This window comes from Pseudophryne corroboree, chromosome 2 (assembly GCF_028390025.1).
Source record: "Pseudophryne corroboree isolate aPseCor3 chromosome 2, aPseCor3.hap2, whole genome shotgun sequence".
Lineage (NCBI taxonomy): Eukaryota > Metazoa > Chordata > Amphibia > Anura > Myobatrachidae > Pseudophryne > Pseudophryne corroboree.
In genome coordinates, this window is record NC_086445.1 from 695,436,091 (window position 1) to 695,455,314 (window position 19,224).

General features: G+C 44.9%; 1 protein-coding gene across 2 annotated transcripts in view; it reads left to right on the top strand.

Moving 5' to 3' along the window:
- REN (renin) overlaps nucleotides 1–19,224 on the top strand; it is a 117,107-nt gene that overhangs the window by 74,186 nt on the left and 23,697 nt on the right. For both annotated transcript variants that reach the window (XM_063957271.1, XM_063957270.1), the window contains exons 4-7: nucleotides 6,439–6,557; nucleotides 11,935–12,131; nucleotides 16,030–16,152; nucleotides 18,978–19,122. In XM_063957271.1, the coding sequence (XP_063813341.1) occupies nucleotides 6,439–6,557; nucleotides 11,935–12,131; nucleotides 16,030–16,152; nucleotides 18,978–19,122 (584 nt within the window). The remainder of the gene's footprint in view (nucleotides 1–6,438; nucleotides 6,558–11,934; nucleotides 12,132–16,029; nucleotides 16,153–18,977; nucleotides 19,123–19,224) is intronic.

A 19,224-nucleotide genomic window follows, 5' to 3' on the forward strand; every position in this document is an offset into this window, starting at 1 on the left:
CTCCTTCAATGTCGCCAGCTTCTTCTGCAAAAGCCTGATGAGGGGAATGACCTGACTCAGGCTGGCAGTGTCTGAACTGACTTCACGTGTGGCAAGTTCAAAGGGCATCAGAACCTTGCACAACGTTGAAATCATTCTCCACTGCGCTTGAGACAGGTGCATTCCACCTACTATATCGTGCTCAATTGTATAGGCTTGAATGGCCTTTTGCTGCTCCTCCAACCTCTGAAGCATATAGAGGGTTGAATTCCACCTCGTTACCACTTCTTGCTTCAGATGATGGCAGGGCAGGTTCAGTAGTTTTTGGTGGTGCTCCAGTCTTCTGTACGTGGTGCCTGTACGCCAAAAGTGTCCCGCAATTCTTCTGGCCACCGACAGCATCTCTTGCACGCCCCTGTCGTTTTTTAAAAAATTCTGCACCACCAAATTCAAGGTATGTGCAAAACATGGGACGTGCTGGAATTTGCCCATATTTAATGCACACACAATATTGCTGGCGTTGTCCGATGCCACAAATCCACAGGAGAGTCCAATTGGGGTAAGCCATTCCGCGATGATCTTCCTCAGTTGCCGTAAGAGGTTTTCAGCTGTGTGCGTATTCTGGAAAGCGGTGATACAAAGCGTAGCCTGCCTAGGAAAGAGTTGGCGTTTGCGAGATGCTGCTACTGGTGCCGCCGCTGCTGTTCTTGCGGCGGGAGTCCATACATCTACCCAGTGGGCTGTCACAGTCATATAGTCCTGACCCTGCCCTGCTCCACTTGTCCACATGTCCGTGGTTAAGTGGACATTGGGTACAACTGCATTTTTTAGGACACTGGTGAGTCTTTTTCTGACGTCCGTGTACAGTCTCGGTATCGCCTGCCTAGAGAAGTGGAACCTAGATGGTATTTGGTAACGGGGGCACACTGCCTCAATAAATTGTCTAGTTCCCTGTGAACTAACGGCGGATACCGGACGCACGTCTAACACCAACATAGTTGTCAAGGCCTCAGTTATCCGCTTTGCAGCAGGATGACTGCTGTGATATTTCATCTTCCTCGCAAAGGACTGTTGGACAGTCAATTGCTTACTGGAAGTAGTACAAGTGGGCTTACGACTTCCCCTCTGGGATGACCATCGACTCCCAGCAGCAACAACAGCAGCGCCAGCAGCAGTAGGCGTTACACGCAAGGATGCATCGGAGGAATCCCAGGCAGGAGAGGACTCGTCAGAATTGCCAGTGACATGGCCTGCAGGACTATTGGCATTCCTGGGGAAGGAGGAAATTGACACTGAGGGAGTTGGTGGGGTGGTTTGCGTGAGCTTGGTTACAAGAGGAAGGGATTTACTGGTCAGTGGACTGCTTCCGCTGTCGCCCAAAGTTTTTGAACTTGTCACTGACTTATTATGAATGCGCTGCAGGTGACGTATAAGGGAGGATGTTCCGAGGTGGTTAACGTCCTTACCCCTACTTATTACAGCTTGACAAAGGCAACACACGGCTTGACACCTGTTGTCCGCTTTTCTGTTGAAATACCTCCACACTGAAGAGCTGATTTTTTTTGTATTTTCACCAGGCATGTCAACGGCCATATTCCTCCCACGGACAACAGGTGTCTCCCCGGGTGCCTGACTTAAACAAACCACCTCACCATCAGAATCCTCCTGGTCAATTTCCTCCCCAGCGCCAGCAACACCCATATCCTCCTCATCCTGGTGTACTTCAACATCTTCATCTTCAATCTGACTATCAGGAACTGGACTGCGGGTGCTCCTTCCAGCACTTGCAGGGGGCGTGCAAATGGTGGAAGGCGCATGCTCTTCACGTCCAGTGTTGGGAAGGTCAGGCATCGCAACCGACACAATTGGACTCTCCTTGTGGATTTGGGATTTCGAAGAACGCACAGTTCTTTGCGGTGCTTTTGCCAGCTTGAGTCTTTTCAGTTTTCTAGCGAGAGGCTGAGTGCTTCCATCCTCATGTGAAGCTGAACCACTAGCCATGAACATAGGCCAGGGCCTCAGCCGTTCCTTGCCACTCCGTGTGGTAAATGGCATATTGGCAAGTTTACGCTTCTCCTCCGACAATTTTATTTTAGGTTTTGGAGTCCTTTTTTTACTGATATTTGGTGTTTTGGATTTGACATGCTCTGTACTATGACATTGGGCATCGGCCTTGGCAGACGACGTTGCTGGCATTTCATCGTCTCGGCCATGACTAGTGGCAGCAGCTTCAGCACGAGGTGGAAGTGGATCTTGATCTTTCCCTAATTTTGGAACCTCAACATTTTTGTTCTCCATATTTTAATAGGCACAACTAAAAGGCACCTCAGGTAAACAATGGAGATGGATACTAGTATACAATTATGGACTGCCTGCCGAGTGCAGACACAGAGGTAGCCACAGCCGTGAACTACCGTACTGTACTGTGTCTGCTGCTAATATAGACTGGTTGATAAAGAGATGTCTATGTAACTATGTATGTATAAAGAAGAAAGAAAAAAAAACCACGGTTAGGTGGTATACAATTATGGACGGACTGCCTGCCGAGTGCAGACACAGAGGTAGCCACAGCCGTGAACTACCGTACTGTACTGTGTCTGCTGCTAATAATATAGACTGGTTGATAAAGAGATGTCGTAGTAGTATGTATGTATAAAGAAGAAAGAAAAAAAAACCACGGTTAGGTGGTATACAATTATGGACGGACTGCCTGCCGAGTGCAGACACAGAGGTAGCCACAGCCGTGAACTACCGTACTGTACTGTGTCTGCTGCTAATATAGACTGGTTGATAAAGAGATGTCTATGTAACTATGTATGTATAAAGAAGAAAGAAAAAAAAAACCACGGTTAGGTGGTATACAATTATGGACGGACTGCCTGCCGAGTGCAGACACAGAGGTAGCCACAGCCGTGAACTACCGTACTGTACTGTGTCTGCTGCTAATATAGACTGGTTGATAAAGAGATGTCTATGTAACTATGTATGTATAAAGAAGAAAGAAAAAAAAACCACGGTTAGGTGGTATACAATTATGGACGGACTGCCTGCCGAGTGCAGACACAGAGGTAGCCACAGCCGTGAACTACCGTACTGTACTGTGTCTGCTGCTAATATAGACTGGTTGATAAAGAGATGTCGTAGTAGTATGTATGTATAAAGAAGAAAAAAAAACCACGGTTAGGTGGTATACAATTATGGACGGACTGCCTGCCGAGTGCAGACACAGAGGTAGCCACAGCCGTGAACTACCGTACTGTGTCTGCTGCGACTGGATGATAAATGATATAAAAAATATATATATATCACTACTGCAGCCGGACAGGTATATATTATATATTATATAATGACGGACCTGCTGGACACTGTCTGTCAGCAGAATGAGTTTTATTTTTATAGAATAAAAAAAACAACAACACACAAGTGAAGTCACACGACGAGTGTTTAACTTTTTCAGGCAATCACAATATAAGTATACTACTAACTATACTGGTGGTCAGTGTGGTCAGGTCACTGGTCAGTCACACTGGCAGTGGCACTCCTGCAGCAAAAGTGTGCACTGTTTAATTTTAATATAATATTATGTGCTCCTGGCTCCTGCTATAACCTATAACTGGCACTGCAGTGCTCCCCAGTCTCCCCCACAATTATAAGCTGTGTGAGCTGAGCAGTCAGACAGATATATAATATATATAGATGATGCAGCACACTGGGCTGAGCCTGAGCAGTGCACACAGATATGGTATGTGACTGAGTCACTGTGTGTATCGCTTTTTTCAGGCAGAGAACGGATATATTAAATAAACTGCACTGTCTGGTGGTCACTCACTATATAATATTATGTACTCCTGGCTCCTGCTATAACCTATAACGGGCACTGCAGTGCTCCCCAGTCTCCCCCACAATTATAAGCTGTGTGAGCTGAGCAGTCAGACAGATATATAATATATATAGATGATGCAGCACACTGGGCTGAGCCTGAGCAGTGCACACAGATATGGTATGTGACTGAGTCACTGTGTGTATCGCTTTTTTCAGGCAGAGAACGGATATATTAAATAAACTGCACTGTCTGGTGGTCACTCACTAGTAAACTCTCTGCACTCTCTACACTTCTACAGTACTCCTCCTAGTCCTAAGCTCCAGTAAATCTCTCTCTCTTATAATCTAAATGGAGAGGACGCCAGCCACGTCCTCTCCCTATCAATCTCAATGCACGTGTGAAAATGGCGGCGACGCACGGCTCCTTATATAGAATCCGAGTCTCGCGAGAATCCGACAGCGTCATGATGACGTTCGGGCGCGCTCGGGTTAACCGAGCAAGGCGGAAGGATCCGAGTCTGCTCGGACCCGTGAAAAAAACCATGAAGTTCGGGCGGATTCGGATTCAGAGAAACCGAACCCGCTCATCTCTAGAATACACTGTGTGGTCCATGCTTTAGGGACAGATACACGGTTGATACTTTGGCAATTAATACCATGCTGTTGACTGTCAACTCAGCGTAAAATGGAAATAAGTGTTTTCCCCAAAAAATGCGCACACGGACGCTGAAGCGTCTGACTGACAAATAAAGGGGGGGGTATTCAGACCTGGCCACAATAGCGGCCCACAGCGCAATTTGCCGGTGGCGGAAAACTGCGCATGCGCAGTGGCCGCACAGGGCGCGGCCATACACATTGCAGTCGCACCTCCGATGGATGCAACCGCAATGTGATTGATAGGCGAGACCATTGTGGGGGCGGAGTTTCTGCGTTTTTTTTTGCAGATAGCAGCAGGCTGTAACTTACTGTATACTCTGCTACATTGCAATTGTAGATATAAGCGCTCATTGAGACGTAATTGCATTTGTGCATACTTACCTACTCTCACCGGTACATTTGGGAGACATCTGAATGGAGTGGTTAATACGCAATCAACCAATCAGAAGTGGCTAGAGAGTGCAACTGACACTCATCATCATAAATGTCTATCATGGCACAAGCACTCAGTAACCACAATAGCAATGCCTCCTAATCGGCATAACCAGCGGCGTCACCGGGACTGGTGACACCCGGTTCACACTCTAATACCCCCGTCATGCACCAAAAAGGGGATGTGGCCTAATTTAAAGGCTCGTGGCCTCGGTGGGAATCCCAGTGACAACACTCTGGGGGCAGCCCAGCATATCCATCCCCAAAGACCAGTGCCTGCAGTGTCGGGCCCTCCTCTATGACAGGAGTCAGGTGCTACAGGAGAATGTCATACGGCAGCACCCGGCTTCTGTCACTGTGGAGAAGCCGGCATTTTGGTGTCACCCCCTCTAAGCCACACCCCCTGCACCCACCTTCTGACGACACTGAGTATAACTGCAGATCTGTCTATGTCTAAGTGGGTTGCAATATATAAACATGCCTCTAGTGTATTCTGCAGTAGCAAATTCCCATTATCCTGTAGGTGTAATAAGATGAAAGTCAACAATACGCAAAAAAGAAATAAACAATCACATAATCACTTTTGTAAATTTGGGAGTCATTCCGTCCCGTTCGCACGCAGCGGTTTGTCACTGCGGTGCGAACGGGTCTGGAATGTGCATGTGCACTGCACACTCGTGTCGTTGCCCAGCGACAGGGGTCGCCGGGTTACGACGCGGATTACGAAGAAAGAGGTCGCAGTGGCGGCCGCAAGAAGATTGACAGAAAGAAGGCGTTCCTGGGCGTCACCAGACCATTGGCGGACGTTTTCGGGGAGTGGTGGAGAAAACGCAGGCGTGGTCAGAAGAACGGAGGGCGGATGTCTGACGTCAAAGCCGGGACCTGCATCGCTGGAGCCGTCGCACAGGGTAAGTAGCTGCAGCCCTGGTCTTCTTTCACACAAAACTTTTTTAGCTTAGCTGGGCTGCACAAGCGATTGCAGCCCTGCTAAGCTAAAATACACTCCCCCGTAGGCGTGGACTAGTTGATCGCACCAGCAGCAAAAAGTTGCTGGCTGCGATTAAATCGGAATGACCACCACAGAACGGAAATGTACCTTAAGCAATATGTCTATCACCTCAAGTTCTGTCAACATACAGTGCTGCCTGCTGGGCCTTCCTATCCCCCAGCTGTCTGCCGCTTGCCTGAGGAGGCTTCTCTGTCATTGGGGTCTGAGTATAGCGGCAGCCCATTGGTGTGTCTGTCCCTGGAAGTGCCTCAAACCAGCATTCTCTTTACTGCTTCCACCTCGTCTGCCTGTTCCCTGTTTGGTTCCGTTGGTATCTCCACAGCTGCAGCTACACATGTAGACCTAAGGGTTTAGAGAAATCAAATAGGAGGCACACCTTGAGAATTTGCCAGGGACCTCCAAGCGTCTAGTTACACCACTGTTAAAGTTCCATTTGTAGTGGTTTGAAACTTTAGATATAAAATCTATTTATAAAAATCTATTTTTGCATGTCAATTTTGCATGTTTAGATAGTTTAACATATTATTCTCCCATGACAGTGTCTCATAACCAGTATGACTCCTCTAAATCTCACACCTACATTGAGAATGGAACAGGCTTCTCAATACAGTATGAATCTGGAAAAGTAAGAGGTTTTCTGAGCCAGGACGTTGTAGCTGTAAGTATTACTGGCATTGTTTGTTTTACTTGATGACTATATAATGATATTTCTCACTCATTTAAGGTAATATTACACAAGCAGTCAATGAACAAATATGGTATTTTCCTGCAGTGGCGCCTAGAAAGGAAGGGGCACATACTCTTTACCCAGGCCTTCTGGAGAGGCCCCGGGTCCCACTGCCCCCTCTTCCCACTTTGTAGACAGCGCCACTTGAGGCGGAGAGACAGAGGAGAGTACATGTTGCTGTGTGCTGTGGAGAGAGGCAGCTACAGAAGCAGTTACTCCTCTCTCACCCTGTGTGATGTGCGGGGGGAGGATGGGGGTGAGCAATTGCACCCACTTGCCACCTGCCTCCCGCTTGCACCCATCAGAACTCACGTCAGTGCCTCCCTGTGTAGCACATGTCCACTTCACGGCCACACAAAGACTAATATTTTTGACATTTCCTAAGGAGGGGGGCTGGCCATACCTCCCTGCATTGATCACACCCCATCCAAATACCTGGGCTCCGCACGGCTGTCGGTACCCCTGCTTGCCTGTTGGGGACATAAATAAATAAAACTAGTGGTCAGGTGCGTAGCCAGAAGTTATTAGTCCCCATAGCAACATTTTGGAGGTGCCTCAATCCTTATGTTTCTAAGATATACCTTTCTTCTGTTCATTTTATGCCTCATAGAAGTGCCCTGGTTAATTTTTATTTTAACATTATTTGCCAATGGTAATGTTTCCAGTGTTTCAGCCTTATTGGCAGGTTTATAATCTTGCATGACAGCCAATAAGTTTCAGGATGTGCAGTGCATAGGTAGAGTAGACACAATCTGACTGTCTAGTTGTGCACTGTAATCTCTGACTAAAGTTCTTGTGAAATGTCAAGGCACAGAACCATATATAACCAGCACTGCACACCGAAGAAGTCAGCATGTTCACTTCCTTCACAAATTCATTATGGAGCTAAACAGAGGCCACTGAAGAGCCATGATCATCTACGACTACAATAGTCTGCAACAGCAAGATAATTTTGACCAACTGCAAGTTGCTTGTGGGTTGGAAGCACCATTCCAAAACACTGTGTTTGAGTGGTTTGCTGAATTCTGGTGCAGGAGACGGTCTCTGAGATACAAAGAGCTGTGCAGCCGACCTGTGTCTGCCATCACAAAGGTGCAGCCAACCTGTGTCTGCCATCATCGAGGACAACATTGCTGCCGTGTGGACCATAGTTGAGTTGGACGCCAGGGTGACCGTGGCCCAGTTAGAGAAGGAGATAGGCATCTCATCAGGAGCCATCCGCTTGATACTCCACAAAAAGCTTGGCCTAAGCAAGATTTCTGCACACTGGGTGCTGTTCAGATGATTTAAAACAGAGGAAGGCTCGGGTAACTTGGTATCGCAACATGCTGGCAAGGTTAGATGGCGGTCACTCAAACTCTGTCTGGTAGATCATCAGTGGCAATGAATCCTGGATCTACAGTTTTGACCTTGAGACCAAACAACAGCGATCCACAGTTGGAGTTGTGCCGCCAGAGAAGTTCTGATGTGAGCGCACCGTGCCAATCAGGTGGTGGCTGGTTTTGTTGCCAAGACTGGTAAATTAGCTACCGTACTACTTGTGCAGCAGCGTACTGTCACTGGAGACCGGTAACCAACCAATGCCTGCTGCAAGTACTGGAAGCCATTTCCATGCGTTGTCCAAGAACTCGTACTCATGGTGCCCTTCTCACGAAAATGCACCGTCCACAAGTCCAAGAAAGTGGTGGATTTTCTGGCATCCAGGAGCTTGGTCATCTGCCCTACAGTACAGACCTGGCCCCATGTGACTTCTTTGTGATCCCACAAATCAAGCGTAAGATATGTTGGATTCATTTTGATTCACTGAAAGCTGCAGTGGAGACCTTCATCCAGCATGTAGAAGACATACCTGCTTCGTACTGGCCCAGCTGCTTCACCAAGTGGTTTGAGCGCATGCAACTTTGCATAGATTCCTCTTTTAAAAAATGTAATGTTCTCTTTGTTTGTACAAATAATATTGTTTGTGCATCTGGAAACTTATATATATATATATATATATATATATATATATATGTATCAGCAATAAATGAATGCACACTTATCCATAGGCCATTTGTGGAGTGCCTTGTCCATATACAATTATATAAACCAAGTGATCTTCAGCAGCATGGCAGCAAACCAAAGTACAGGGACCAGCACATCCTTGTAATAAAGTGCAAAATGGTTTTTGATTCCATTAAAAGTTTTCCATATCAAACATGCTCAGGTCAAGGCAATGCATACTGCATAATACTTTACATGCACCCGGTTGGCACTCGGTACAGCATGGGAGACATTCCTCCTAGAAGCCCTAATATCGTTTTCAGTGCTACACGCACCTTTTTGTCTACCCTTTGCTGACTGGGTGCATGTAAAGTATTATGCAGTATGTTTGATATGGAAAACTTTTAATGGAATTAAAAACCACTTTACACTTTATTACAAGGATGTGTTGGTCCGTTGGTTTGCTGCCATGCTGCTGAAGATCACTTGATATATAGTTTTTTATTTTTAATAAATTTGCAAGGATCACACAAAAACTTTTTACACATTGTCATTATGGGGTATTGTGTGTAGAATTTTGAGGGGAAAAATGAATTTATTAAATTTTGGAATAAGGCTGTAACATAACAAAATGTGGAAAAAGTGAAGCGCTGTGAATACTTTCCGAATGCACTGTATATAGATAATATATATAGGGTTGAATTCAATCCACTGTAACAGGTGTTTCTTCAGGTATAAGTACAGAAAGATAATTATATTTAAATGTGGATACATTGAATAATGTGTGCATGATATTTTATGTGATTATATTGTTATCTTAAAAAAGTTTTATTAAAAATATTTTATTAAGTAAAGTGTGTCTTGGTTAAGCGCCAGCTGCTACTACACTATATTCTTTTGGCACCAGTGACTGGCAAATCTCTCTCCAGCCGGCTGCTGACTATAGACACTCCCTGACACCAATCCACACAGCGCCATCGAACACTGGTTTTTGTATTACTTGCAATTCAGTTAGCGATGGTAATTTACATCAGGCTAATGGATTCCCCAGGCTATCCAATTAGCCCCAAAGCGAGCCTGCTGGCAGCACTTGTCTTGGATTTTCTTACATGTCTGAACTGATACGAAACCCCCCCCCCCCCCCCCCCCTGATAACTAGGGGCTTAATGGGTGCTGAAACCCTGTCAACACGCGAATTGGTGAACTTTTCATAGATTCTGTGTGTTAACTCCTGTTAACACCTTCATTTAATGGACAAGGGGGTTAATTCAGATCTGATGGCTGGGCTGCTAATTTTGCTGTCCTGCGATTAGATAGTCACCGCCTTCAGGGGCAGTGTAAATTCACCGTGCAAGTGTGATCACATGTGTATGCCGAGCTGCAAAAAAACACTTTGTGCAGTCTGTGCGCAACCCTGGACTTACTCCTCCAGTGCGATGAGAACAGGCTGATCGGGGCCGGAGCTGACGTCAGACATCCTCACTGAAAACGCTTGGGCACGCCTGCGTTTTTCCAGACACTCTCTAAATGCTCAGTTGCCACCCACAAACGGCCTCTTCCTGTCAATCACCTTGTGAACGCCGGTGCAATCGGCTTTTTCGCACCATCCAGTCGCTGACCGGTGATGCCAATTGTTGTTGTGCGACGCGCAGGCGCATTGCTGTGCAAATGCATGCGAGATAGGACCTGATCACCTGCTGTGCGAAAACACACAGCAGCAATCAGATCTGAATTACCCCCAGTAACAAGTGTGTCGGGTGAAAAAGGGTGTGCAATTGAATAGCTTGAGGCTACCACCCTTTTTCACCCACACCCATTTACCGCAGCTAACTGAATTCCCCCCATAGATATAGAATATACATCAGACATACATAGTATATATATATATATATGTAACAGGATGAACAGGTAACCTGAAGTCTGCGCTACTACTGCAAGGGTCTCTCGATCTGTGCAGCCATCATTGAGCCAGAAAGCCTGTCCCTTGAAGTCCCATCTAGCAGGTAATTGGTTCAAGGAGAAAAAGGAGGAGCAATTGGACCAGGGGCATGGCAGAGTGCAGGAGACAGCCCCCTGTGAGGAGAGGTTAAGCCAGCTCAGCAGTCTAATGTCCAGATTGCAGTGCCATCAAGTGCTCGCAGCTCCTGCCAGCATCGAGTGCTTGCAGCTCCCTCAGCCATCTCCTGTGCATTTCAAAGCACAGAGAGCTCTGTTGAGCAGAGCTCTGTCTAAGGAGCTGCTGACAGCTCTAATCGTGGCTGCGACAGTCACTGTAGAGACAGAGATGTTTCCATCTAAAAAAAAAAAAAAAAAAATTGGTCTGGAGCTCAATTGCCCCTTAGCTCACTTTAAAGGCCATATTAATGGAGTGGTCTACTTTCTGACAGTGCCGGGCTCAGTGATTAGCTCAGCTGTGCCTGTGAGGGTGAAAGAGGAGCGTAGGAGATGGATCATATCAGTTACTGAGAGACAGAGACAGTATAAGTGTGCTGACAAGTAACCCTCTTGCAGTCTGGGACCCAGTGTGGGTGTGCATGTGTGCAAGTCATGGCACGTACTGTACTTGAGCACTTGTGCAGCCCCATGGACAAATGAGGTGGTACCCAATATTAACAACATGGCTGCATCTATGCAAGCCCAAAAGTACTGATTTATTTAATGGGGAGCTTAGCATAACTAATAGGCCCTACACATTAGGCGATTTCACTGAAAGATATGAACGATCTCATTCATTAATGAATAAGATACCGTTCATATCTTTCAGTGTGTATGCACCAACAATAAACGATGCGCGGTCCCGTGCTCATTCATCATTGGTGCCGGGTCGCTTATACATGCAGGCCAATATGGACAATCTTGTCCATATTAGAATGCAGGGCTATGGGGCCGAGTGACGGGGGGAGTGAAGAAACTTCACTCCCCCCACCCCCGTGCCACCGGGACGCCCGTCGGCCTTATCTGCTGTCGGGTACCTCGGCGGCATATCGCCTAATGTGTAGGGCCCTTAACATGGTAATTTAAGATAACATTTCAATTATTAAAAATGTATCCCTGGAAAATGTTGTGCTGGTATTTCTGAATAGTTTTCTGAATTACTGAAGTCATGAATGCTAAGATCTATGAGAAGGAACAGATTACAGTGATGGAAACACTGCACATGACAAGCATAGATGAACCTGCCTAGCAATAAAATGTCTGTGGAAAAATAAAAGATATTACATTTCATGCATTAGTCCTCTACATTATCACTGTTCTCTCCCAGGCCATTGTCTCAGACTAATATATATGTTGTCTGTCTGTCTCCTGCTGTTCATCCATTTTACAGGTAGCGGGTATTCCAGTCATCCAGGTTTTTGCCGAGGCTACTGCACTCCCTGCATTCCCCTTTATCTTTGCCCGCTTTGATGGTGTGCTAGGAATGGGATTCCCAGCACAAGCAATTGATGACATCATACCTGTCTTTGACCGGATTCTGTCTGAGCAAGTCCTGCAGGAAGACGTATTCTCAGTGTATTACAGCCGGTGAGAGGGAATGGGGCAGATAACATACTAAGGGGCAGATTTATCAAACCTTGGAGAGAGATAAAATACCAACCAATCAGCTGCTAGCTGTCATGTTACAGGTTGTGTTTGAAAAGTAACAGGAACTTATGGGTTAGTACTTTATCTCTCTACACTTACACAAAAAATAATAATAAATCACAGAATACACAGTACAGATTATGTGCTATTCAGTCCCAGCAAACCTTACTTTTTAGAACCACTAAAACCTTACCTAGTTTTCATGAACTTCACATTCAGTGGCTGCATGTTACATTTCCCCTCCCAAATACTTTGTCCTTTTCACAACTTGTAATTTACACTGTAGTGTATAATGTTATCCTGCCGTATTCTTTCTCTCCCCTAACCTGCTATTGCCCCTTTTGATAAAAGGCCACAGCTGCTTGGATAACTGGGATCTCCTTTCTTTGCAGACAATACAAGTGAGAAGATAAGTTCCCAATCCCTTCATAGTGACGTCACTCACACTAACATGGTTCCCTATGTGGTAACAAATTCTCACCTTCTGCCCAAGAGCTTCTCTGCATTAGACTCTTGTTTATGTACAAATTAAAACAATTTTACTCAAACTGGTCCTCATCTAGTAACAGCTAAAAGGAACATCCTAGTTATAAGAAATGTATATTTTTTATGCTATGAAGAACATCTTTACACAGTATGTAACAACAGCAACTGCACCTCTGCAGTGCGTATGCGTAGGAAGGAGGTAGTGCAGAGAGGAACGGTCTCATCCAAGGTGTAATTACCATTTCATAATTATAGAAGGCACACCTATTGCACATACTGTAATAATAAAGATCTAATCACTATCAATAGCATTATTTACCATGGAGCCCAATATACAGTATGTCCAGGAGGAGACTTCCAATATGTGCATGGCTAGTGCTACCATAGTTTTGAAAGCTCAAATACACAGACAATCCTGAAGCATGAAGAACTTAACCACATTGTATTATGGACCTGACTGAGAGTTGTATGCTTATGCAATTGTGATTTTCTAGGCTATGGAACTGCTAATATTAGCTCAGAAATTAAATTAAACGCCCAGCGAAGCCACCGTAACTCATTTGCAACTGCGTACACATTTGCAGCCTGAATGCAAAAGCGAGGAATATCGACTGCTCGAGGTGGTCTGTGGCTAAGCAGACTGGCCACTGCAGTAGCTGTGCAGGTGCCATGTTTCTCTGCCTAGATGATCGCAGCTGACAGCATATACACACCCTGAAAACAGACATGACATGCCTGCATTTTTGTAGCCACTCCCGGTTAACTCTCCTAAACGGTCACTTCCAATCAAGGCACCTTAACACCAGCGCACTGCGATCACAGTACATGTGCGGTCTGCCAATAATCGCTCAATTGTGAAAACATTGGCATAGAGTACAACTCTGAATCAGGCCATATATACTGTAGGCCCACAAAAACACTACAATAGTTATGGGATCACATTCCTCAGAATTCTGTGAATACACAATGAGGACCTGATTCTAGGCTTAACGCATCTGTGAAAATGGATGCATCTCCCGTTTTAAAACTGACAGAGCTTGTGTCTGAATCTTATGTCGCAAGAACGGGCGTGTGTGTCGCAGCTTGTGTGAACAGAGACCAAAGTCATGTAGGTGTTTCTGGTATGCAACTGAGTGGTGTGTATGGAAGTATCATGGGAGTGTCGTGGGCTGGTATGTACAGCTCCATGAGCTTCTGATTCATCGTACAGGAAAGTGACACCTGTTTATGACGGATCTCTTGCACCTAGGATGGGGCAGGTGCAAGAGCTGACACTAATGCTTAAGGTTGTGTCTGCATTTTTATACATACAGATCTGCGACTTAGTTTGGCCTGGTCGCATTTGCATATGAAAGTGAGTACAATGCCATGGTCATAGGGAAAAGCGGTCACAGAAGCGTATAACTCAGAATCAGGCCCTAAGTGTCTGAGGTATTAGCCATTGTTATGCTGCCAGTTTGAGTACTATCATTTTTTTTATTTATTTTGTCAGTAAACAAAAATATTATGATCAGATTAAATATAAAATCATTACTTTGCCAACACTACATATCTCTGGTTTGGGTCAGAGTACATTTCTTGCACCTAAGGCCAGCTACATACCAGAACGATGTAATGAATGACGATCCCTCATTCCGTCCTTCATTACACTGCACCAGGTCACACGCGATATCTTCCAATTGGCCTGAAACTATATATCGTGCCTTAATTTTAATTTCAGAGTCCAATTTCATAAGTATGTCAATAAAAACTGGCAGCTTTTAGTCAGTCTTCTTTTGTTTCTATTTAAAAGAGAGTTTGGGTGCACCTAAGAGAACTATAAAATATGCTTTGTGCAAATACTGTATTATGGCTTAGTAATAACAAAAAGATTTTATCACCATTTTTATAACTTGGCCTCTGGATGTCCTTTTTTGGGTTGGGCACAAAATGGCGGCTGTCAGGATCCCGATGGTAAGAATCCTGCGCAAGTATTGTAACCCTAACCCACCCCTCCTGCAGCCTAACCCTACCCATCCCCTTCCACAGCCACCCTAACCCTCCTTTTAGTGTTTAACCCAGTGGTTCTCAAACTGTGTTCCGTGGCACCCTGGGGTTCTACGAGGCCCTTGCAGGGGTGCCTTGGCTTGGTGGTCCAGGACCAATTCAAAATAATTTATGGACAATGTAATAGGCAAAACCAGTGCTTCTGGCTGGCAATCATAAATTATATGGACAAACAGAAGCAAATTTTGTCCCTGAACTTAAGGATGACATATAAACACAATTTAATGTTTTTTTTCTAAATCTCTCAAAAAGAAAATTTTGGCCTAGGGGTGCCGTGACAAATTTCTGTTACTGGAGGGTGCCGTGATTCTGAAAAGTTTGGGAACCACTGGTTTAACCCTAACCTTTAAACTAACCCTAACCCTAATACTCCCTGACAGCCTTGTGACCATCTGTATTCCGCTGTCGGGATACTGACCTTCGGGATCCTGACCACCAGGATCCTGACAACTTCCCCTTTATTTACTTCCATTGACTGAGTAAGTAACATGGCAGCTTCATCTCTTTTTAATAAATGCAAATTTGCAAACAGTAATTCTTTATGTGTTGTAACCCATGCCCATATGTTTCATTAGACCAGGGGTGGGGAACCTGCGGCCTCCAGCTGTTGTTGAACTACACATACCCTGCAACAGTATTAGCATGACCAAATAGCAAAACTGTAACAGGGCATGCTGGTATGTGTAGTTCAACAACAGCTGGAGGGCCAAAGCTTCCCCACCCCTGCATTTGACTGTTGTTAAAAAAAGAAATAGGGCAGGCTGTCTCAAGCCTCACATTTTGAAAGTGATAAGTGATACATCCTGCTAATTACCACATGAATAGTTATTTAGGTTTTGTTTCAGTTTACCACACTACTGAGTAAAAGCATCGGGATGCAGTCAAAATGCCGGTGATCTGGATCCCTCCATTCAGGAGACCGACACCAGAATCCCGACAGACAGCATTTTGCCGACGCCCAGCATCTCGACACCGGCCCCTAATTCCAACTCTGTTGGTGGCAATACGCCACCAACCGAGTGGCAACAGAACCTGTAGCGACCGGGCCCACAGAGTAGCAAGCTCAGCGAGCCCGCAAGGGGACTTGCTGCCTCGCCGCCGATACTCCGGCAGACGGGATGCTGCTGTCGGTATACTGACAGCCAACATCCCGTCAGCCGGTATATCATACCTTACCCAAAGCTTCATACTTAGCTCTGTGTGGTTATGTACCTGATTTCTTGGCAAACCATCATGCATGTATCATATTATAATAGTATAATATATTTTACAGGTATTAAACAATTGTATTTCTCTCCCTCCACAGGGATTCACAACTAAATCCTGGAGGTGAGATTATCTTTGGTGGCTCAGATCCTTCCTATTATTCGGGCAGCTTTCAATATCTCAGTCTTAAGAAGCAAGGGCACTGGCATATTAACATGAAGGGGTGAGAAGTATACCTATTTATTTATTTTTATTTAGTTTATTTAGTCTCTGTAATGGCATTGGCATTGTTTACAATCAAGAATAGTTATTATTAATATATGTTAGAGAAATAATTATGCTTACAGATAATGGTCACTTCATTAGGTACGCCTCTTTTTTGTCAAAAATAAGCCCCATTAATATTGGTGCATAAAGACTTGTAGGGGTATATTTACTAAAGTGCAGTTTTTTATATGTGGAGATGTTGTCCATAGCAACCAATCACATTCTATTTATCATTTCTCTAGCACCTTCTAGAAAATAACAGATAGAATCTGATTGGTTGCTATGGGCAACATCTTCTCTTCTAAAAGCCCAGACTTTAGTAAATATACCCCACAGTTGGAGTGGTAGAGTCATACTCATATACTTTTTTGACACCTTCTGCAACATAGCCTACTACAATTGTGGAAGATCACTGGTGGCAGTTAAAGTTCATTTTGCTCTATGGGTACCATATTATTATTTATTATTTATTAACAGTTTCTTATATAGCGCAGCATATTCCGTTGCTCTTTACAATTAGACAGTAATAGAACAAAACTGGGTAAAAACAGACAGATATAGAGGTAGGAAGACCCTGCTCGCAAGCTTACAATCTATAGGGAAATAGGCATTGATACACAAGGATAGATGCTACCTATTGCATAATGGTCCACCAGATTGCTAGGTTCTTAATGGGTTGTATGATAAGATCACCCATATGACATAATGGGCTGGATGTAATGCGGTGCGAGACAGTCGGTGCTCCGAGATTCCTGCCAAACTCGTACTTTTTTTTAAAGCGCCAATCATGATTTACAAGGCTAAACCATGCCATGTAAATGACTGCCCCTTTAATAAAATGTCCAAGTTTGGCCGGCATACTGCACAGCCGCCGAAATCGGGTGTCATTACTTCCGGCTTCATATATCCTGAGCACACCAGCTATAACATCAATCCAATAATTCAAGACTGCTTTAGATGTGGCAAGGTGCAAGTTAGTTTTTTAACCCCTATTACTCTGCTTATAGCTGTAGAACTTCCATATATGGAAGTACTGGTTTATTTCACCAATATGATTTTCTTTGTATTCATTTCATTGAAGCATTTCTTATTGTAAAGCTGGGTACACACCGGAGCCCAATATGTCATTTACGGTCGAATCGGAATAACATATCAGCTGAATTGTACAGTATGTATGGGCAATCTGCGTGCTGTTGCGGTCTTAGCGATATCCGGTTAGCTGAGCTGCCCGGCTGTCCGGACGGTTTACATATGGCACCATGTAAGGTATTGAAGGATAGAACGAGGGATTGTTCCGTCCATCATGACATTGTTCTAATGTTTACTGCGGTAACGATATGTGGGCCGCCATATCGTTCAAGTACACATCACTTCAGTGTGTACCCAGCTTAAGACTACAAGTTCAAGAAGAAATTGTTTTTTTCTTAAAAAGGTTTCCTATGTTCATATGTACTGGCTGCTGCAAATCCTCATGCAACTATTATTGAATATATTGATGTATTTTTCTTATTTCCTTCTGTATGGAGGGTGTATATTTATAGGACATAAAAGAAATGCTTATACTAGTTGCACTGGAAAGCAACATAAATATATTTTGTAGATACAATTTTAAGTAGAGCTGTATCAAAAATAGACAACTCTGCCTTATGGAAAATATACAGTATACACGGGTCATTCAGAACTGATCACTGCTGTGCGTTTCCGTACAGCGGGTGATCAGGTACTAACTGCGCATGCGTATGCACCGCAATGCGCACATGTGTCGTATAGCAACAAAGAGCATCGCTGGCCATTGAAGGGATGGTGCGAAAAATCCGTTTGCGCGGGTGTTCGCAAGGTGATTGACAGGAGGAACCCGTTTGTGGGTGGTAACTGACTGTTTACTGGGAGTGTTCGGAAGAACGCAGGCGTGCCCAAGCTTGACGTACACATATGATCGCTCACTTTCACGGCGAATATACACTCCCCCTATCTGAATGCAGGACAGCACACTTAGCAGCCCAGTGATCAGATCTGAATGACCCCCTTAGTTTAAAGTGCAGAACACAGAAATTTAAATATTACATACAAGTTGCACCTAATAGGATGTTTATATATCTGACCGTCAGGGGACGCCAATAACAGATTTTAATTCCCACTTAGGGGTGTATTCAATACTGTCGGAAACTGCCGTCTTGTCGGAAAGACGGCAGTTTCCGAAAGGTTTAGGTCGGAAGAGGTTCCGACCTATTCAATGCCGGGCCCTTTTTTCCGAAAAGTTGGAAATTCCCGGCTTGTCGCAAAACACGTGGATTGTTGGATTAGCCACGGATCAACGCGTTCCGCGGCCAAATCCGACAGATTTTGGCCCTGGTTCCGACAATGTCAATCTGACTTTTTTAAAAGTCGGTTTGACATTGCCGGAACCGGGGAGATGACATGGGGGAGTAGGGACACGTCATGACGGCGAGCATGTGACGGGGACCGGAGCGGGGATGGGTGAGGAGAGGAAACAGCAGCAGCACGTACGGACACCGGCGCTCAGCATGGAGGACCCGCCCGCCGGACGTGACAGCACGGGGTTTAAGCGGCGTCTGCCTCCCCAGGTACTAGTTGTGACAGTTGTCGGGAGCGCCCAAATCTGACAGTCGGATTTGGCCGCTCATTGAATACTGACCTGTCAGATCCTTTCCGTCGGACTGGATCCAACAGGTATTGAATACACCCCTTGGAGTTTACAATCACATGTTGTGCATCTTTGTGCTTGACAATAAATAACCTAAATATATCATTTTTCTGCAGGGTGTCAGTTGGTGCAGAACTCCTATTCTGCAAAGAGGGGTGTACAGTGGCAATAGACACAGGAGCAGCATACATTACTGGACCTGCTGGGTCAGTATCTGTCCTCATGAAAGCTGTTGGTGCAACACAGCTCCCTGAAGGAGAGGTAACAAAAACCTTGATAACATATATTTTGAAAATAACTTTTATTAAACTACAATCAGTGGTTGAAGTAGGAATTTCAAATTGGGGGTATGGAAAATGTAAT